Here is a 17,451-nt window from a genome sequence, read left to right as displayed (position 1 = left end):
AATGAAGCACCATTCCCATAGCCATAGCAAAGATAAGCAGTATTGCGTTCATTTGCTTCAAATTGTTATAGATTGCTTCCTTACCAGCCATTAGCTGCATTGCATCTGGAGAGATTAGTAGATCTAACACAAAGATGGCCGACTGTTTGGCACAATGACTTTGCTTTCCTTCTGCAGTAGCACATCTCACTATGATGAAGATATAGGAAGTAGCCCATATTTGAAAAGCTCAGACTGCACTATATCACTGATCTGTGACATAAGTAGGCAAACATAAAGATTCAACCTATCAAATTTTCCATATACTCTTTTCTTTATAACCAGTGAAAGCATTTTTCTTCAGTGAGTCATAAAGACCATCAAACTTTGTCACTAACCTTCTGACCCCAATTAAATGTTAGGTTAAAGATCCCTTTGGCCTAATCTAGTTTAGAGAGGGGCAGAGACTATGAATACAGGAATTGGTAACAATTTCAGAGCGATGTTGAAATGAGAATAAAAGTATCAGGGGTATGTATGTGCATATCGTGCCAGGGTGTGTGATGGTACAGGTTTCCATCCGGGAGAGTACAGGTGTATCAGATAATGTGGGACCTGCCCACCTGCTCATGACTTTCAAGTGTAATGCTGACTCAGCAAGTTGCTGGCCACCAACAGATTAATTGTCAATCCTTGTCTTTAACACACAAGTTTACGAGCCTTTAGCATATGTAGTGACTACCCAAATTTCTACTGACCACCCATGGGTCTGTGGCACATATAAGAATATCTCCGAGATACAAACTCCAGGTTTCTAAGGTAACTATTACAGTATTTCGGTGGTGCTCCATGAATAAACGAGTAATGAGACTTGTGAAGAAGATTGCAGTGTTATATCAAATATGTATGATAGACCCAAAAATATTAAAATAAAGATTTTTCAATAATCTGTTGCTTCAGCAATGAGGAAAGCAGACCTAGGGAATCTATCTATATTGGTCCTCAGCAAGCAAGTGATTACCTTTAGGATACTGTGTAATACAGTAATATGCTGTTCCAAGAATTTACTTAAAGAGGAAGACAGTGGATAAAAGATCAGACTTTTACCTGTTTTCATGGGGATTAGCTGGTGAATCTTCATTTGCTCAGGAAAGATACTTATTTTTATAGATGCAATTCACAGATAGGACTTGATAGGCACCCAGTCTAAAGCTTTATAGAATGGATGTAGCAAAAACATTATTTCACACCAAGAGAAGTCTCCTTCTCATAGTGCACAACACTTCTTACCAGTCCCACTGTACATTTGGTCAACAGATATATTAGTGTTTCCATTCCCATTGTTTGCTTCCCTGACGTTCCTGCCAATGAATCCTTTTTTGAAGAGTTATGCTAAGTTTACTGATGTTATTAAGTAGCAAAAATGGTATGTTTTCCATTTTATGTGGAATTAAATGGGAATAGTACCATTCTGGCCACCGGTGAGAGCAGTTTTTGGACAACACACACACACACACTTCTGAGCCATCTGAGCTCGATCTTCAGTAAGTATCCGCTTCAGTATTTCTCAGTAGAATTCCCTCGATATCGCTCTGTCAATCTGGAGGACGATCAGTGAAGTTAGGATGTTTATGTCATCAGGTTCCTGTTGGACCGGCCAGCTAGCAGGTGCCACACAACGACAGCAACAAGGCAGAGTTGGGTGCGAGGACTGTGTGTGTATGTGTGTGGGAACATCTGCAGGTGTTTAGTGAGGGTTAGGGTTACTCACCCTTAGTCAGCAACCTTGGACGAAAGGGGACATGTTGGGTCTGTCTATTTTGGACATTGACTCTCAAGATTAATTAATTTAAGGCAGTCTGTTTTCTTTTTCTTATGGGCAAATGTTTGAATTTTGATGATGATATATATATATATATATATATATATATATATATATATATATATATATATATATATATATATAGTTACTGACTGACTCTAATTCCACATTTCACCAGAACAGGAAGTGGGTCCAGTATGACATAACTAACGAAGACAGTACAGCACAGGGCACCGCCGTTATGTAACCAGGAAGGTACAGCACCAAAGTGACAAAGGCGGGTGTGGTGCCTCCCACGAGAAAGTTATATATTAAGGCCTAGTTACCACCAGGAACCATGTATTGCCGCTGCTAAGGTAAGCGCACACACATCCCTTACAATGACTCGCTCTGAAAAAACCTTGTCATCTAAGGTCGTCCATAATAAGTGCCTAGTTGTGGAATACTATAATTCACCCGAGTTTTTCGAGACCGAATACTTTATGAAATATATAACCGCTAAATATAAATTCCCAAGGCAGGGAATGACAGAAACAGAGTTAGGAAGCTGGTACAACATATGCCAGATTGATGCCGTCTGGGAGCACGATGCGTGACTACGCTTCATAAAAAGACTGACGTTTGGTAGCCTCTCAAATCTCTCAGGGGACAAGTAGGGATATGTCTGATGTAACTCCTCTCTGTATCGTGCTTATTTTCGTTTGATAACTATCTAAGTCTTAAAAGTGTTCTTTCTAATCACTGCCTTGATTATTAGCTCATAAATCTAGGATTTCCTTATGACATGCGACATAGTCACTGATAATTCTTTTTCTACTGTTATTCAGCTTAGATTAGTTCATTTTTCTTTTTTGTATTAAATCTGTAGTTAATGAATTGCAACATGTATGATGCATATAAGGTTTATACATGGCAGATGCACATCAACAGAACGATGGATTGAAATATATATCATTGGTTACAGTACCCTCATCGGTGTGAGGTTTGCATGACGTGGGAATGATCACCAGGGACTCAATATGTACGCCATACACTTTTAATTAATTCCCGCATGTGAATATGTCATCCATGACTCTAATCAGTCCGCAAAAAAGTCCTTGAGGTTTAATAACCCACAGAACATGACAGCGAGAGATCGTTGTCGGGTATTCATGGGCCTTGGCGTACCACACCACAGTGTAAATATATCAGATTTTGAGGGGTTTAGCTGAAGGTGGCGGCAAACTGTCATATTTTGACATATTTGAGACTACAGAGATTAATTCGAATGTATTTCTGGAGAAAACCAAGTCTCCTAGGACGGCAGAATGGAGATTAAATGAGGACACGCCAGAATTACTTACTCTCTTAAGCTCAGATGGCGGAATCGCGCCAAGATTTAAAGAACAGGCATCGCGCCAGGGTTTAAATAGCGAGATCCAACACATTTAAAAGACTAGAGTCGCGAGGATGTTTAAATGGCGATTGGGCGCCAAGGTTTAATGGGTGGCTGCGCAACAAGACTTAAATCCTTGCGTCTTATAAAGATTTAAATTGCGACGGCGCATCAAGATCTGGATGCCTATCGTAGCGCAAATGTTTAGATGCTTAGACAGAGGACATTTATGTGACGTTAGCACACCAACATTTAAATACCGATCGTCGCGCCAAGGTTTAAATGCTGGAGAAGGGGACAACTTTTAAATGGATGTGTCGCGTCAAGATTTAAATACCTATCGTCGCGCAAATGTTTAAATGCTTAGGAAAGAAAACAACTTTTAAATGGCGGTGGCGCGCCAAGATTTAAATACCCATCGTCGCGCAAATGTTTAAATGCTTAGAAAGGAAACGACTTTTAAATGGCGGCGGCGCGCCAAGATTTAAATGCATATCGTCGCGCCTAGGTTTAACTGTTAGTAGAGCTTTAAGATATGAATGTCTAGCGTCGCGCCGAGGTTTAAATGATAGCAGCGCGGTGGTATACTTGTCTAGCGTCGCGCCAAGGTTTAAATAGCGATAACGCGCCATGACTAAAATGACTGAAGGAGGAAAACAAATGAATGGCGGTGGCGCTGCAAGATTTGAATTCATGCCTTGGCGAAAGGTTTAAATGGAAGTGGCGTGATCTATAAATGTTTACTGTCGCGTTAAGGATTAAATGGCGACGGCGCACTAAGTTATAGATGCATGGCGACTGCGTGTTAGTTCAAGGTTTATTGTATCATGGCACGTCAATATTTGGATATCTATGAGATGCGCCGTTTAAATGGCTAGGTTTATTTAGATGATTCGATACCTCTAAATATTTATCTCTTTATCCAATTGTCCCTGTAGGAGACTTTTTTATTTGTTTGTTTAACCCTAGTAGGCACTGAAAATGTAAATAGCAGCCACGAACAGGAAGATCTATGGATTCTGGCACTAAAGTAACTAGCTAGTGAACTGATGTTTGTGTTATTAAGCAGTAAGACGATATTTCATGCATGGGGGGGAGGGGCTAGTTAAGGAATATTTAACTGAAGAAATCTCGAAGTAAACTTCATGAGTTGTGCATCCCTCCTCACTCAATTCTTTCCGGCAGATGAAGTTGTTAACCGTATTGCTGTGCGTGGCGTCCCTGGCCGTCGCCGCACCCTCCTGGCAACACTTCAAGGTAACGTCGTTTTTGGACATATTGACCGGATTTCTGTTATCGGCAGACGTATGTGACAGATTGATTTAAAAAATAAGGGAAGATAAATTTCTTATGATGGTAATGATAGATAAAAGAACCTTTCTATGATGATAAACACGAATCCTAGCAATTTTCCCCCCTGTATTTAGAAACTTTCTCCAAAGTAAGAAGACCTGTCATGCTTTACTATTTATGAATCAAAAACAATTTGCAGGTGATGAAATTTCAGGTGGACACACCTGAAATTTCATCACCTGCAAAGTTTTATATCCATTCAGAGCCTTTCCTTGATCTTTTTCACTGGAAGCTCTTGCTGAGAATTCTAGTTCCTAGTCATTTTATTACCTTTGTTCACTTTTGCTTGAAAAACGTTCGTCTTTGTTCAATCAAGTCAAAGTAGAATTCGGATATTCTGAAGAATGTAAGGGATGATATGATCAGTTGAAGGGTACAAATTCATGTACTGGACTTCAACTCTTTAAGAGTGACTTTACCTACAATAAAGTTTCTAGAGAGCAAAGGCTGAGTGTGACCCCAAACAGATATATGTCAAGAACAGCAGATACCAATTAAACTGGACTACAAAGCTTTATGGAAAATTACAAAGAAAAAAAAAGGCATGTAACAGGTATCTAGAGAATGAAAATTATGAATTTGCACAAAGAATCAGACTAACAGAACTGCAATTAAGGAATCCAAAGGAAATAAAAGAACTGAAGATTACCCAAATTTGATTTAGCTACCTGAACGAAGAGACCAAGAACAGAGGACGTGAATGGAGTAAATCAAGTACCTGAAATGGAAAAGACAACGGCTAAACAAACCTCTTGTGATAACATTCAGCACTGAGAACATATATAGAACTCCAATAGCAGCACAAAATAGGCACAGTAACCTTTTACAGCCCTCCAAATATATCAACGGACTCTAAAATCTGAACGACTGGAGATCACTTCGACCTGATGACTTCAATACTACTGAAAGAATTGAAAACTGCACTTGGCATCTCTCTGGTAAAGATTTACTCAGTCTTTGTCGATCGGAGGAATATTCCTTAGCTGGAGCTTAAGACGCCATCCGTTCCTTCAATAATAGATACAGTGTCCTAACCCAGCTGGCAAGCTCCACTAGGTCTGACCTCAGTTGCATACAAGAACCCAGTAATTCTATTCATGAAATTCCACATTGTGTTCAGCATTTGACTAAGGACAATCTCAACAAGTACGAAATTTGTTTTCTTTTACAAGGAAGATTAAAGATACTGTGATGAAAATGCTTGATGTCCTTGGAGGTTTTCTTGTCCATAATTCCAACGCGACAGCTAGCAAGGGCTTTGTTCTGTGTCACTAGTTACACACGCACTGGTATGCTATCACCTTTAACCCAGTGGGCGACTCATTGATGAAGCAAATCAGCTCTCATTATCCCGGCATGACCCCCATTTACCTACATGTGGTAAACCATTGCAAATCCACTCACAAATATTATTCGTAGATGCGTTCGGGAATGCGTGTCTCATAGACGTGCAAAGGATGTGTCTGTAGACAAGAATCGGGACAAAGTGAAATTATTCGTGACTAAACGAAATGAAAATTGGTTATACATCTTTAGAATTTTGAGATACTCTCAGTGCATCTATGCTGAAAGGACTTCTGAGGGAAACTGAACGGTTATTAATCTCTGGATAGCACAGGCATTAAATTGCCAAAGATCCACATAAATCTATGAAGATGTGCATCAAAGTTTACAATCTGATCAGACGCCAAAGATTTTCTGCTGCAGTTTGCAAAGCTTCCAGACTTTCGACTTATCCGAAGTGGAATGTAGATGCGCGTGATACTGTTCCATTGTTGTGCTGTCAATGACCGTAATCCAAGATGATGTTGGAGGTGCCTATATATCATGGTACTGTGTTGGGTGTGCGTGTGTCACGGCATGGGAGTATAAATCAAGCTGATTCATGTGGTAATGACTTGAGGTATAACATCTGAATTATTGATGCTTTGTCTCTGTATCTGTATCTGTTTCCCTCTCTCTTCCCCATACCCCCACTGTAGTAGCTATGGAGACCCAGTACTTTCGGAGACCCGACAGCTACGAAGTCTAAGCAAGGAGAGTACGTACCCAAAGTGACTGTGTGCAATAACCTTGCGAAATCCTAATCCATTGGAACGGCGACACTGTCATTTTCCTTTCATACGCCTTTATATATTTATCATGTATTTCTATGGTACAGTTGAGTGTGTTGGCTCCCACAGGCTCAGTATGGCCGCTACTACGAGAGCGCTGAGGAGGAACGCTACCGCTTGAGTGTGTTCGAGCAGAACCAGCAGTTCATCGACGACCACAATGCCAAATATGAGAACGGCGACGTCACCTTCACCCTCAAGATGAACCAGTTCGGAGACATGGTCAGTCCTTGTCCATGTAATTCATACCTCTTGTGGTGAGACTTATTTTTCACACCCTTTGCCATATCTTGCATGTGATAAAGACGAGGATACACGAGGAAGATTCTTATTCTCCCGTGGGCTGACATGCTCCTTCTTCTTGCAGACAACGGACGAGATCAACGCTGCCATGAACGGGTACATCATGGCAACTGAGGTAGACCCTGTGGCTGTGCTTATCCCTGGAGGCTCCGACCCAGCCGACGAGGTGGATTGGCGCACCAAGGGCGCCGTCACGCCCATCAAGGACCAGGCGATGTGTGGCTCCTGCTGGGCTTTCTCTACGGTAAGTGGCCTCGCTATACAAGAAGCGGTCTTGTGTACCGTAAGTGGTCTGTGCATTTAATGGTCCCTGTGCGAAAAGTGACCCGTCCTTTTGGCAACGAGCAGTACAGGGATACTCTTTTGTGGAAAGTGGACAGCCTGCAGTAAGGAGTCATCAACAATGGTTATTAGAGTTATAGAAAAATCCATTGGCCATTAAGACGATACATGATAATGTAGTTACAAACATGTAGCACACTGGCCTGACCCCTTGAGTCCTCAAACACTTATACTGAGAAGTGAATTCTTGTATGTGTTGTTTGATCAAGTAGAAAGATTCAGTATGGTTTATGGTTGTATATAGAGGCCCTAGGTAAGACATTCTGTATTCATAGTAAGAACATCATGTTCTTGTGATGAATTTTCCTCATAGAAGGTCCTCCACCATGGCTATTTTACGTTATAGTCTTATGAACCATTGTAGATGATCCCTGTGAAAGAAAGTACAGTAATCAGGTTTTGAACACTATTGGAAATCAGGGTTGAGAAAAATGGAAGATATTTCAGGACATGATGACAAGTAAAGACACTCTAGCTAAAGCAGGAGGGTTGGATATCATTCTGACAGTTGCAAGGAGTTTCAACGTGATATGAATGAGGCTGTTAGGTTCCAATCAGCCATGAAAGGTAGTAACTCAATTTTTTCTTTGGCCACAGAGGATGGGATGAGGGTTTATTTGATGGATCTGTGTGTGTGTGTGTGTGTGTGTGTGTGTGTGTGTAGCATGAGAGAAGATGGACGCCTACAGAGGAGATTACCATAGCAAACCAGGCAACACTTCACCGTGTTTACGATCCTGAAAGGAATGTGACAGAGACTAAGACAGTCCGCCTCCCACAGACAGGCTCCTTGGAAGGTCAGCATTTCCTCAAGGAGGGCAAACTGGTGAGTCTCTCGGAGCAGAACCTGGTCGACTGCTCCGAAAGATTTGGTAACTTCGGCTGCGCTGGAGGACTCATGGACCAAGCCTTCCAGTACATCAAGGCCAACGGCGGCATCGACACAGAGGAATCATACCCTTACGAGGCTAAGGTGAGTCGAAGAGCGTGCCAGGGAAGGGACGAGGGGCAAGTTGGCATGGCATTTCTATGATGGAATCTGTAAATTTTTTTTAGAACCTTTTCATAGACTGTGAAAGCCTAACTCTCCACCTTTCCTCCTCCTCCTCCTCCTCACAGAATGATGTCTGCCGCTTCAACTCGAGCAACGTCGGTGCAACAGGTTACAGGCTACGTGGACGTGGCACATGGGAACGAGACGGCCCTCCAGATCGCAGTCAGCGACATCGGCCCCATCTCCGTAGCCATCGACGCCTCTCGCCCGACCTTCCACTTCTACCACCACGGTGACTACAACATAGTCCTCGTACCTGATCCTCTCCGTCACTTACAGAACCAGTTCGCGCGCTGAATTCCTCACAGTTAATCCGATTTTTACAAAATTATCTTAACTTTACTGGTAGAGGTATGGGAAATCCATCCTCTGTCATTTAGAATTTATGTTTCTGGCTCATCAAAAGCTCCACACACACACACACACACACACACACACACACACACACATATATATATATATATATATATATATATATATACAATTTTCCTCATACTTACTCAGTCATCTTTATCGCACATGTAAGGGCGCATAACACGTCACCATGCACGCAGAAACCCTCTAAGTCCTAGAGATATGAAGAACACAAGAGCATGAATTGTAAGCTCAGAGCATATCTTAGGTTTAATAGAATCTGCCAGGAACACAGTCGTGCAGAGACAGTGATATGCCCAGTCATAGTTTTGAACCATTACACCATTTTACTGGCGTCTTAGGCATGATAGAGGGGAGGGAACAAGGACGTTATAAACAATACGTCATAATAACACACACATGACACTAACTTCCATTATTATAAGCCAATCTGATAGTAAGTTTTATGCCAAACTTGAACATAGCCCAGTGATGTTATCTTAGACTCTTCCATTCGGAAACAGTTTCCTTATGTGTATTAACTGTTTTACGTCATCATTGGTACTGTTTTTGTCTTTAGATAAAGAAAACGAGAATTCTAGTTAGCTAGCTACTCCAGCCAGCCACGAGAGATGTTACTACTCCTGTTTATCATCACAGGTGTTTACTACGACGAGAGATGCTCCTCAAAGCGTCTGGATCACGGGGTGTTGGCTGTCGGCTACGGCACAACGGCCAAGGGCGGTGACTACTGGCTCGTCAAGAACTCCTGGAGTACCACCTGGGGCCACAAGGGATACATCAAGATGTCCCGCAACATGGACAACAACTGTGGTATCGCCACTCAGGCCTCGTACCCTCTCGTCTAGGTTCACTTTGCCCATCAGAGCACGTCTTACCCCGTCTTCTCGGAGTATGAAGACATTCTCGCCATCGCCCAGGCAGGCCCTGATACCCGCTCGTTTAAGTCTTCAGAACACGTGCCTCATCGCCACTCCGGCCTCGTCCTCTCTTATCGAAGTCTCAAGACACTCCTCGTCACCTCCAGGTGGGGTGGGTCGGTGAGAGATGGTAAGGGGTCGCCCTTATAGCACAGGGAAGGTGCTAGCAAAGTCCCTCTGTATGGAAATTATTTGTTGTGTCGTCCCACCTGATGCTGTTGTTGATGGTATAAGTAAAGCTTAAAGGTATGGCATATACTGACCATTATTGATGATCCATATACAAATCCTATCAAAGATAGATTGAAGGAACTTCCTAGGGGATACATCTTACAAACACGTACATGAGACACACGGAAGCTTGCGTACATATACATTTAGAAAGACTTGTACACAGAAACGTACACGCAAAAATACGGACAAGCTCTCTCTCTCTCTCTCTCTCTCTCCCTCATGTTGTCTAATTAGACGACGCTCATTTGTTTTCTGTGGAACCTTTGAAGAGACTCCCTATATTCACAAACCATATGATACCCTCCATTCTATGGAAACAAGTGCAGAAGAACTTGTTTGTTTCATTGTTTTTCTAGAATTGCTTATCTCTCGTAAACTGGGAAGAGATACGATCCTGATAGCGTCCTGGGTATACCAAGTACGAGCAACCTCAGTGACTAGTGACACCTGGTGACAATCGCTCGGCACGTGTTTAATCAGTGGAGTTGGAACCAACAACACGACACCACTGAAGGTTCATGACCAGCACATTTTCAGATAGTGGGCTGACAGACGTCATCATTAAAGGAAGTAGGGCCTAGGGGCTTATTAGTTATAGAAGTGGACTTGCGGACCTAATTAGCTAGGGGAGTGGGCCTGCGGATCTCATCAATCGGGTTTAGTGGGTCTGTGGACCTCATTAAGCTACGGGACTATATCTGTGAACCTCATCTCTTAAAAGATGTAGACTAGACATCAGCAGTCAAGTTGATCAGCCAGCAGATGTCATTGGTTTATCAGAGAGAAGTAAAACTCATAAAGGAAGATAAAATGACAAAGAAAATAGAGTTATCTTAACTAGATGAGCAAAGGAATCGAATTCAAAAACTGGGACCCAGTAGCAGGGTTAAAGAAAGTGTATCCACACACACACACACACACACTCATGCCACCCTCTTCCTCACCATCGACCCGAATGGGAAGCATGAAATGTCAGATCCCACCTTTGTATATACTTAATGGGAGGGATACACTCACCCTAGAGTTAAAGATGCATCAATACCAGATGTCACAGCTTAAGGCCTCCAGTTTCAGAGGTTGAGGGAACTAGTCCCAGAGTGTGAGGGTATGTATACATGAGTTTAAGGGCACCCGTACCTGACTATAAGAAGACAGTTTAGAGTTTAAGGGTACCTGTCCAAGAGTTTGAGGGAACCTATCATAGAGTCTAAAGGTATCATCAGCTTCAGGGATGAAATACATCAGCCTCAGAGTTAAATAAAGGTTACCAATCTCAGAATCTAAGGGTACCAATTCTCTAAAGGGTAATAGTACCAGTCCTAAAGGGTAAGAGTACCAGTATCAGAGCTTTGAGGTATGACACTTCAAATGTCAACAATTAGTGAAGGATGATAAACATTTTCTATGACATTTCTAGATTATTTATGATAGCCACAGACACACAGAAAGACAGACAGACATGACTATTATAAACAGTGCTGTTAAAGGAAGGTAAACAGCACTGCTAAATAGATTTGTGAATGAGAAATGCAGAAGAGAACTCCTTTGTCTTGGAAAATGCGTGATCATCTTGGAGTAGTAATCTTTCAGTGAAACAGATCGAGAATTATTCTTTTCCCTCCTAGTTCAGAATGGAAGAATAAGCCTCTACTGTTGCCACTGCAAACTGAAAGCTAAAGCAACAGAGAGACTGTTTCATTACACCACACACCGTGAGAAAAATTGGCTACTCAGATACGTTTTGTGTAAGCAATTATTACACTTGTTATGGTCATAGATAACGACTTACTTTTTTTTCCCTAGGGAGGACACCTTGAGGCTATACATCACACGGTGTGGAGACTATGTGTCTGTAGTAATAATGAGCGTTGTTGGGTAATTACATCCTAGAAGAAAAGGATGGAGGATGAGGAGTCGTGAGAGGCAGCAGGGCATTGCTGGTCGCAGGAGAGGCAGGGGTTGGCTGGAGCAGGGGTTGCTGGTTGTGGCAGGGGAGGGTGATGGAGGATACTTTACACTTTTTCATTCTAGAGAGAAGAAATTCGGGGTCTGTAGATTTTCACTTATGTCTGAGCGACAGAATTCGTTTTGTTGTTCTTCTCTGAATTTGTTCTAGTTTTTCTATCGTCTTTCATCAAGTCTAGTGATCAGGATTGAGCAGCGTACTCCTTATAATGCCCCACTTATCATTTTAAGCCAAACCATTGTTTGTCCATTGAGTATCAAACGTTGCTTCCTAATCGTAAGCCGGTTTTTCGAAGTCCTGTGACGTGTTTCAATTTTACACATAATTCTTTTCTGCGACAAATGATTGAAGGATTTATGAAAGTAGATAACGTATAAGGGAATTTTTGGAATCTCAGCTGTTACATATATGACTAAAGAATTGTGTCAGATTCGTTAAACATGATCTTTATTTGAGCTGCCATGTTGATAAGTGGTTACGTTTATCATCTGAACATTTGACGATTTTCCTGGTTTTTGTTTTCAAGAATTTTCCTAGAACTGCTGTAAGGCCGATAAGACGGTAGCTCGAAATGCATCTTCAATCTCCTCTCAGGAAAATTGTCACAATATTAGCAGCTTCTCAGTCATTGTGAGACCCTTCTCTTCTCGTAGCGAATTTCCTGAATATTTTGATAGATAGGAATGCCACATCCCACTTCACATCTTTCAGTGTTCAGAGAGAGGTATCGTCAGAATATTTAACGTATTCGGATTTAATACTCTTTTCTTTTAAGATATTCAAGTGCGTCATAGGTTTGAATGCCATGTATGCAGCAGGAGGTGGTAGTGGGGTTAGTGGCAGTGGCAACATGGGAGGAGGGAGAGGGTGCTGGAGGTAGCAGATAACCGAAAACAAGGACCGGTGTTCTGCCTCCCACGATTCTTGTTTCGCCTCCCACGGAACTCTTGTATATATACCCACAAGCAGGCCTCATTCAAGCACTTCGTTCCGGACGCAAGCAAGCAAGGTAAGCTTCCTTGACAAACGAATTACACGCTTGTCACGTAAGAATTAAAGTATTCGTAATGAGAGACTTCTTCACATTATACTTCAGTGATTTGTACTTTTGAATCTTCAGTGAATGGAATTCTTCAGGTCAAGTCATGAACTATACAGAATCACTTGTGAGCATCAAATCAAAAGCCAGATTTCAAGGTATCTTGAAGGATTTGTCCTCTGGTGCTGCCTGGAATCCTATGAATCATTCCTTTTCCTCATTGGGTTTGTGTTTACAGATGAAGGTAGCGATACTGCTGCTCTGTGGCGTTGCCCTGGCCTCCGCCTCTCGACCCTGGCTACTCTTTAAGGTAACCAAACTTTTTGTTTCACTCTCAACCAGACTAGGATAACGTGGGAGATTTGACAGTTAGGGGAGAAGATAAGAAATGATAACCACTCAGTAGAATGTTTCTGTGGCAAACATGACCTTTTCCAATGTAGCAAACCTTACATATAGTTTTAATGCTCCTATTTGTTATTCAAGTTCACATTTGTGACCTTCATTGAGGATAACATAAATATATTGGCAAATCGCACTCTGCCTCTAGGAACAGCAGATTTATTAAAGAACGAAACAAGATTTCCCCTGACAGACGCCAGAGGTTCTAACTTCCTCGATGCTGGCTATTCTGTGACGAAAGGACGGTTCCTTATGCATAGTTCTGCTGACCTGGGTGGTTGACACTGTGTGCCAACGATGTTGGACACTACCGCCAAATGTTCTATATCTTGTCAAGCCATTTTTTCCCCCTCTGTAATATTATTTTTTTTCTTGTTAAACCAACAGTTTTGTTTCTGGTTAAGCCATTCAAAGCAGATCAGGAGAAAACTTTGACCCTTGCATCTCCTCATAGATTCACTGCTCACATCGAAACTATTCATTCTTATTTTCGAGACTCTTGATGCTCGTCTGATGTGGTGGTACATGTTCCTTGAGTGTGTTGGCTCCCACAGGCTCAGTATGGCCGCCACTATGGGAGTGCAGCGGAGGAGCGCTACCGCCAGAGTGTGTTCGAGCAGAACCAGCAGTTCATCGACGACCACAATGCCAAATTTGAGAACGGCGACGTCACCTTCACCCTGAAGATGAACCAGTTCGGAGACATGGTCAGTCCTTGTCCATAATGTTCGTAGATACCATGATACCGAGTGTACTTATTACTGTTCATCTTATGGTGCGAATGCATTAGATCTAACTGAAACACATGAAAGATTAATATCACCTTTAATGCGACAGACGAATGACGAGATCAACGCTGCGATGAATGGATACGTCATGCCGACTGTGACTCACCCCATAGCTAAGCTCACCGACGGAGGCTCCAACGTCCCCAAGGAAGTGGACTGGCGCACAAAGGGCGCCGTCACCCCCGTCAAGGACCAGGCGCAGTGTGGGTCCTGCTGGGCTTTTTCCGCGGTGAGTAATCTAACTGTGCGTAAGCGATCCTCGTCTGTGGAACTTCTTTGGTCATGGTCTGTCAGCCAGTGGTCTGTTTCTGTAGACGGTGGCCTGTCTGTGTTAAGCAAACAGTAAGCGACGTGTTTGTCTCTCCAAGAAACTCTTCTTGCGCAGAAAGTATCGTTTCTCCTCCATCAATTCTCTTCGAGAAAGTTGTTATCCATTTGGGTAAAGTATTGCTTGTCTATTAGACTTATCTTTTCTCCATTGTCCCTCGATGGCACAATTAAATTCCATTGTATAATTGTTTTTTTTTTCTTTGAGACAAATTGTCTTATTCTACATACTTTTCCCGCCCTTGAAACTACGATTCCAAGGTCCTGTTTACCTCCCACAGACTGGCTCCTTGGAGGGCCAGCATTTCTTGAAGGAGGGGAAGTTGGTGAGCCTCTCTGAGCAGAACCTGGTCGACTGCTCTGGTGACTTTGGTAACTTCGGCTGTGGAGGAGGACTGATGGACAGCGCCTTCCGTTACATCAAGGCCAACAAGGGCATCGACACAGAGGCATCGTACCCTTACGAAGCTGTGGTTAGTATAGCTAAGGACTACGAACTCGTTTTGTCATGAAGGACCAGAGGTCTTGATATGATATTTCCAGCTCTGGCTGATTCATTTTAGCGCTTACAAGGCCCTTCTGAATATGTCTGTACATCCCTTTATTAGTGGGAAGAGAAAAATGAGATATCTCTCGAACTTTCTTCTCTCTCCCGGTCTGTAGGATGGTAAATGCCGCTTCAACCCGGCCAACGTTGGTGCCACTGTCACCGGCTACGTGGATGTAGAGCAAGGCAACGAGGCGGCTCTCAAGAAGGCTGTCGCTGACGTAGGCCCCGTCTCTGTGGCCATCGACGCCTCCCGCTCAACCTTCCACTTCTACAGCGATGGTTAGTAAAGATACACACACACACACACACACACACACACACACACACACACACACACACACACACATACACACATACACTTAAAATACATACATACATAACTTGTATCATGCATACACAAATTCTTACACATGCACAGGGTGTGTCTAAGTGGTAATTATCCAACCAGTCTCGGGGATCTAGCAGAACCTCTGAATATACATTGCTTTCTATCATTTTGCTGAGTTAATTGGAGCTTCTAATCCTGTTACTAGAACGTAGGATCCTACTCCAGGATCACGTAAGACAGCGGGAAATTCGTGGTATGATGAGTCCTGTGTAGATGGTCTTGTTGTGCACGCAGTGTGGCTTGCATTCACGTCCCAGGCACCCTCGGCTTTACCTTCCAAGTGTCTATAACAGTAATCTAGGGCGTTGGTGAGGGCGCCGGAAGTATTATTCTCGTCTACATCGGACATAAAACGTCCATCCTCACTGTATCATACACAGCGTTATCCAGGACGGTGTATTTGGCAGCGTATCCTCGCGTAGCATTAAACTGATTAGTATGACTTCGTGTGAGGGATTCATCAGGTGTATATGTCTATATTGCATACATCTATATACCTATTTCTACCTATACTCCTCACTGGGGAATTTCTAAATACCCTCGTAACTAGGGAATATCGGATTACGTCCCACACGAAGGAATTTCTGAACTTCTTAATACCTTTCTATCTATAGAATTCTTTCCTACGTCAAGCACATAGTAAGACGGAGGGACTTTCAGTTGGGTGACCTGAGGAAGACCTCGCCACACGACCTTGCTAACGCTTGTCTCTCCGTCGCAGGTGTTTACTATGACCCCGGGTGTTCCTCGACCTTCCTGGACCACGGTGTGCTGGCGGTGGGCTACGGCGTCGCTCACAACGGCGGTGACTACTGGCTGGTCAAGAACTCCTGGAATGCCAGCTGGGGCGACAAGGGCTACATCAAGATGTCCCGCAACAAAGATAACAACTGCGGTATCGCTACCCAGGCGTCTTACCCTCTGGTCTAGATCTCGTGGCAGTACTGACTGACCCTTCGTCACCCACGACTCCTGAACCTGGGTAAGTGAGGGGTCACACCACTACGGGAGGGAGGGGGAATAATGAGGAACGTCCACGGAGAACTCCATGAGAAAGAAGAGCCATCCTCAACGTAATCTTGTTCTTCGTCAATCGAAAGTACAATGAAATGAATAAGAAATTACATAGACCAATTCTTTTCCTTATAATTTCGATAATACTCATATAGGATGTATAGGAGCGATTTCATAGAGGACGAAGATTATCACGTATAGGAACAGATATATGATATGATCTCTTCATGTTAAGTTCTGATGGAAACTGAATATGTCTCACGTGTTTCGAGAAACATCGTAGCTTCAAAACACTATATGTCATGTTATGGTATAAAGAACATCTTAAAGGACTCGTGATTCGTTTCATTTACGTCTTTTTTTTTCTCGTAAGCTTCCTCAATTAGGACAAGTGTCCAATAGAGTGGTACTTCATAGGTCGTGATGAGCGAGGTGATTAGAGCCATATACGTAGAATGCATCGGGTTATAGAATTTCCCTTTACAAGTCATGAATGTGTTCAAGATGTTTTAACCCAGTGGTTGTTATAACTTGACGTTGTTTACGTCCCCGGCAAGCAGTAAGCCTACGGCCCAAGTGTTTGGGTTCAACCAAGGACGTTTGGCTCTGTGACGCTCACGCAGATGCTGTCTCCGATCTCGATGTCCCACCAGCACTATAGATCCATCCAGTGATTCACCAGACTTAGAACCGGGTTCTTCGGAATGACGTATGATGTACACGGCGCTTGAAGGAATACATACGCACGCCCTTCACGTTGCCTCCGGGGGTCATGTTACATCAATAGCAGAGAGAGAGAGAGAGAGAGAGAGAGAGAGAGAGAGAGAGAGAGAGAGAGGAGAGAGAGAGCCAAGCCCAATTTAAAGCAACCCATTATAGTTGATTGCCCAAGTCATACTGTGGTGCACAATCAATGGAGTAGGGGGACCTGACGTTGCCATGGCGACAAGGCATCAACACAGCAGAGGCCAACGCCATGTCAGACTGTGAAGCGTTGCCAAGGTGCATGACAATACCCTAGATCGATTCCCCGTAATGTAATACGGTTATTGTTAATACGATGGGCGTTAAGAGCATTAGTTACTTCCTGATTAAGATACGTTATA

At 43.0% G+C, this 17,451-nt stretch overlaps 2 protein-coding genes across 2 annotated transcripts; both read left to right on the top strand.

Annotated features, from left to right (window-relative positions):
• Positions 1-2,040: 2,040 nt before the first annotated feature.
• Positions 2,041-9,893, top strand: LOC139753473 (digestive cysteine proteinase 2-like). Its single transcript, XM_071670031.1, is given in 8 exon segments — positions 2,041-2,157; positions 4,362-4,433; positions 6,713-6,865; positions 7,011-7,190; positions 8,070-8,261; positions 8,408-8,431; positions 8,433-8,574; positions 9,357-9,893. Coding segments are annotated over 7 exon segments (972 nt in total). The 5' UTR covers positions 2,041-2,157; the 3' UTR covers positions 9,566-9,893.
• A 2,876-nt stretch (positions 9,894-12,769) lies between these two features.
• LOC139753472 (digestive cysteine proteinase 3-like) lies at positions 12,770-16,677 on the top strand. The gene is made up of 7 exons (XM_071670030.1): positions 12,770-12,846; positions 13,115-13,186; positions 13,833-13,985; positions 14,116-14,295; positions 14,675-14,866; positions 15,057-15,222; positions 16,053-16,677. The coding sequence occupies exons 2-7, from the start codon at positions 13,115-13,117 to the stop codon at positions 16,259-16,261; spliced, it is 972 nt and encodes a 323-aa protein (XP_071526131.1). The 5' UTR covers positions 12,770-12,846; the 3' UTR covers positions 16,262-16,677.
• The last annotated feature ends 774 nt before the right edge of the window (positions 16,678-17,451 follow it).

The sequence above is a fragment of the Panulirus ornatus genome, chromosome 14 (genome assembly GCF_036320965.1).
Source record: "Panulirus ornatus isolate Po-2019 chromosome 14, ASM3632096v1, whole genome shotgun sequence".
NCBI lineage: Eukaryota > Metazoa > Arthropoda > Malacostraca > Decapoda > Palinuridae > Panulirus > Panulirus ornatus.
The sequence above is the reverse complement of the archived record's forward strand: the minus strand, read 5'-3'. Positions and strand labels throughout refer to the sequence as shown.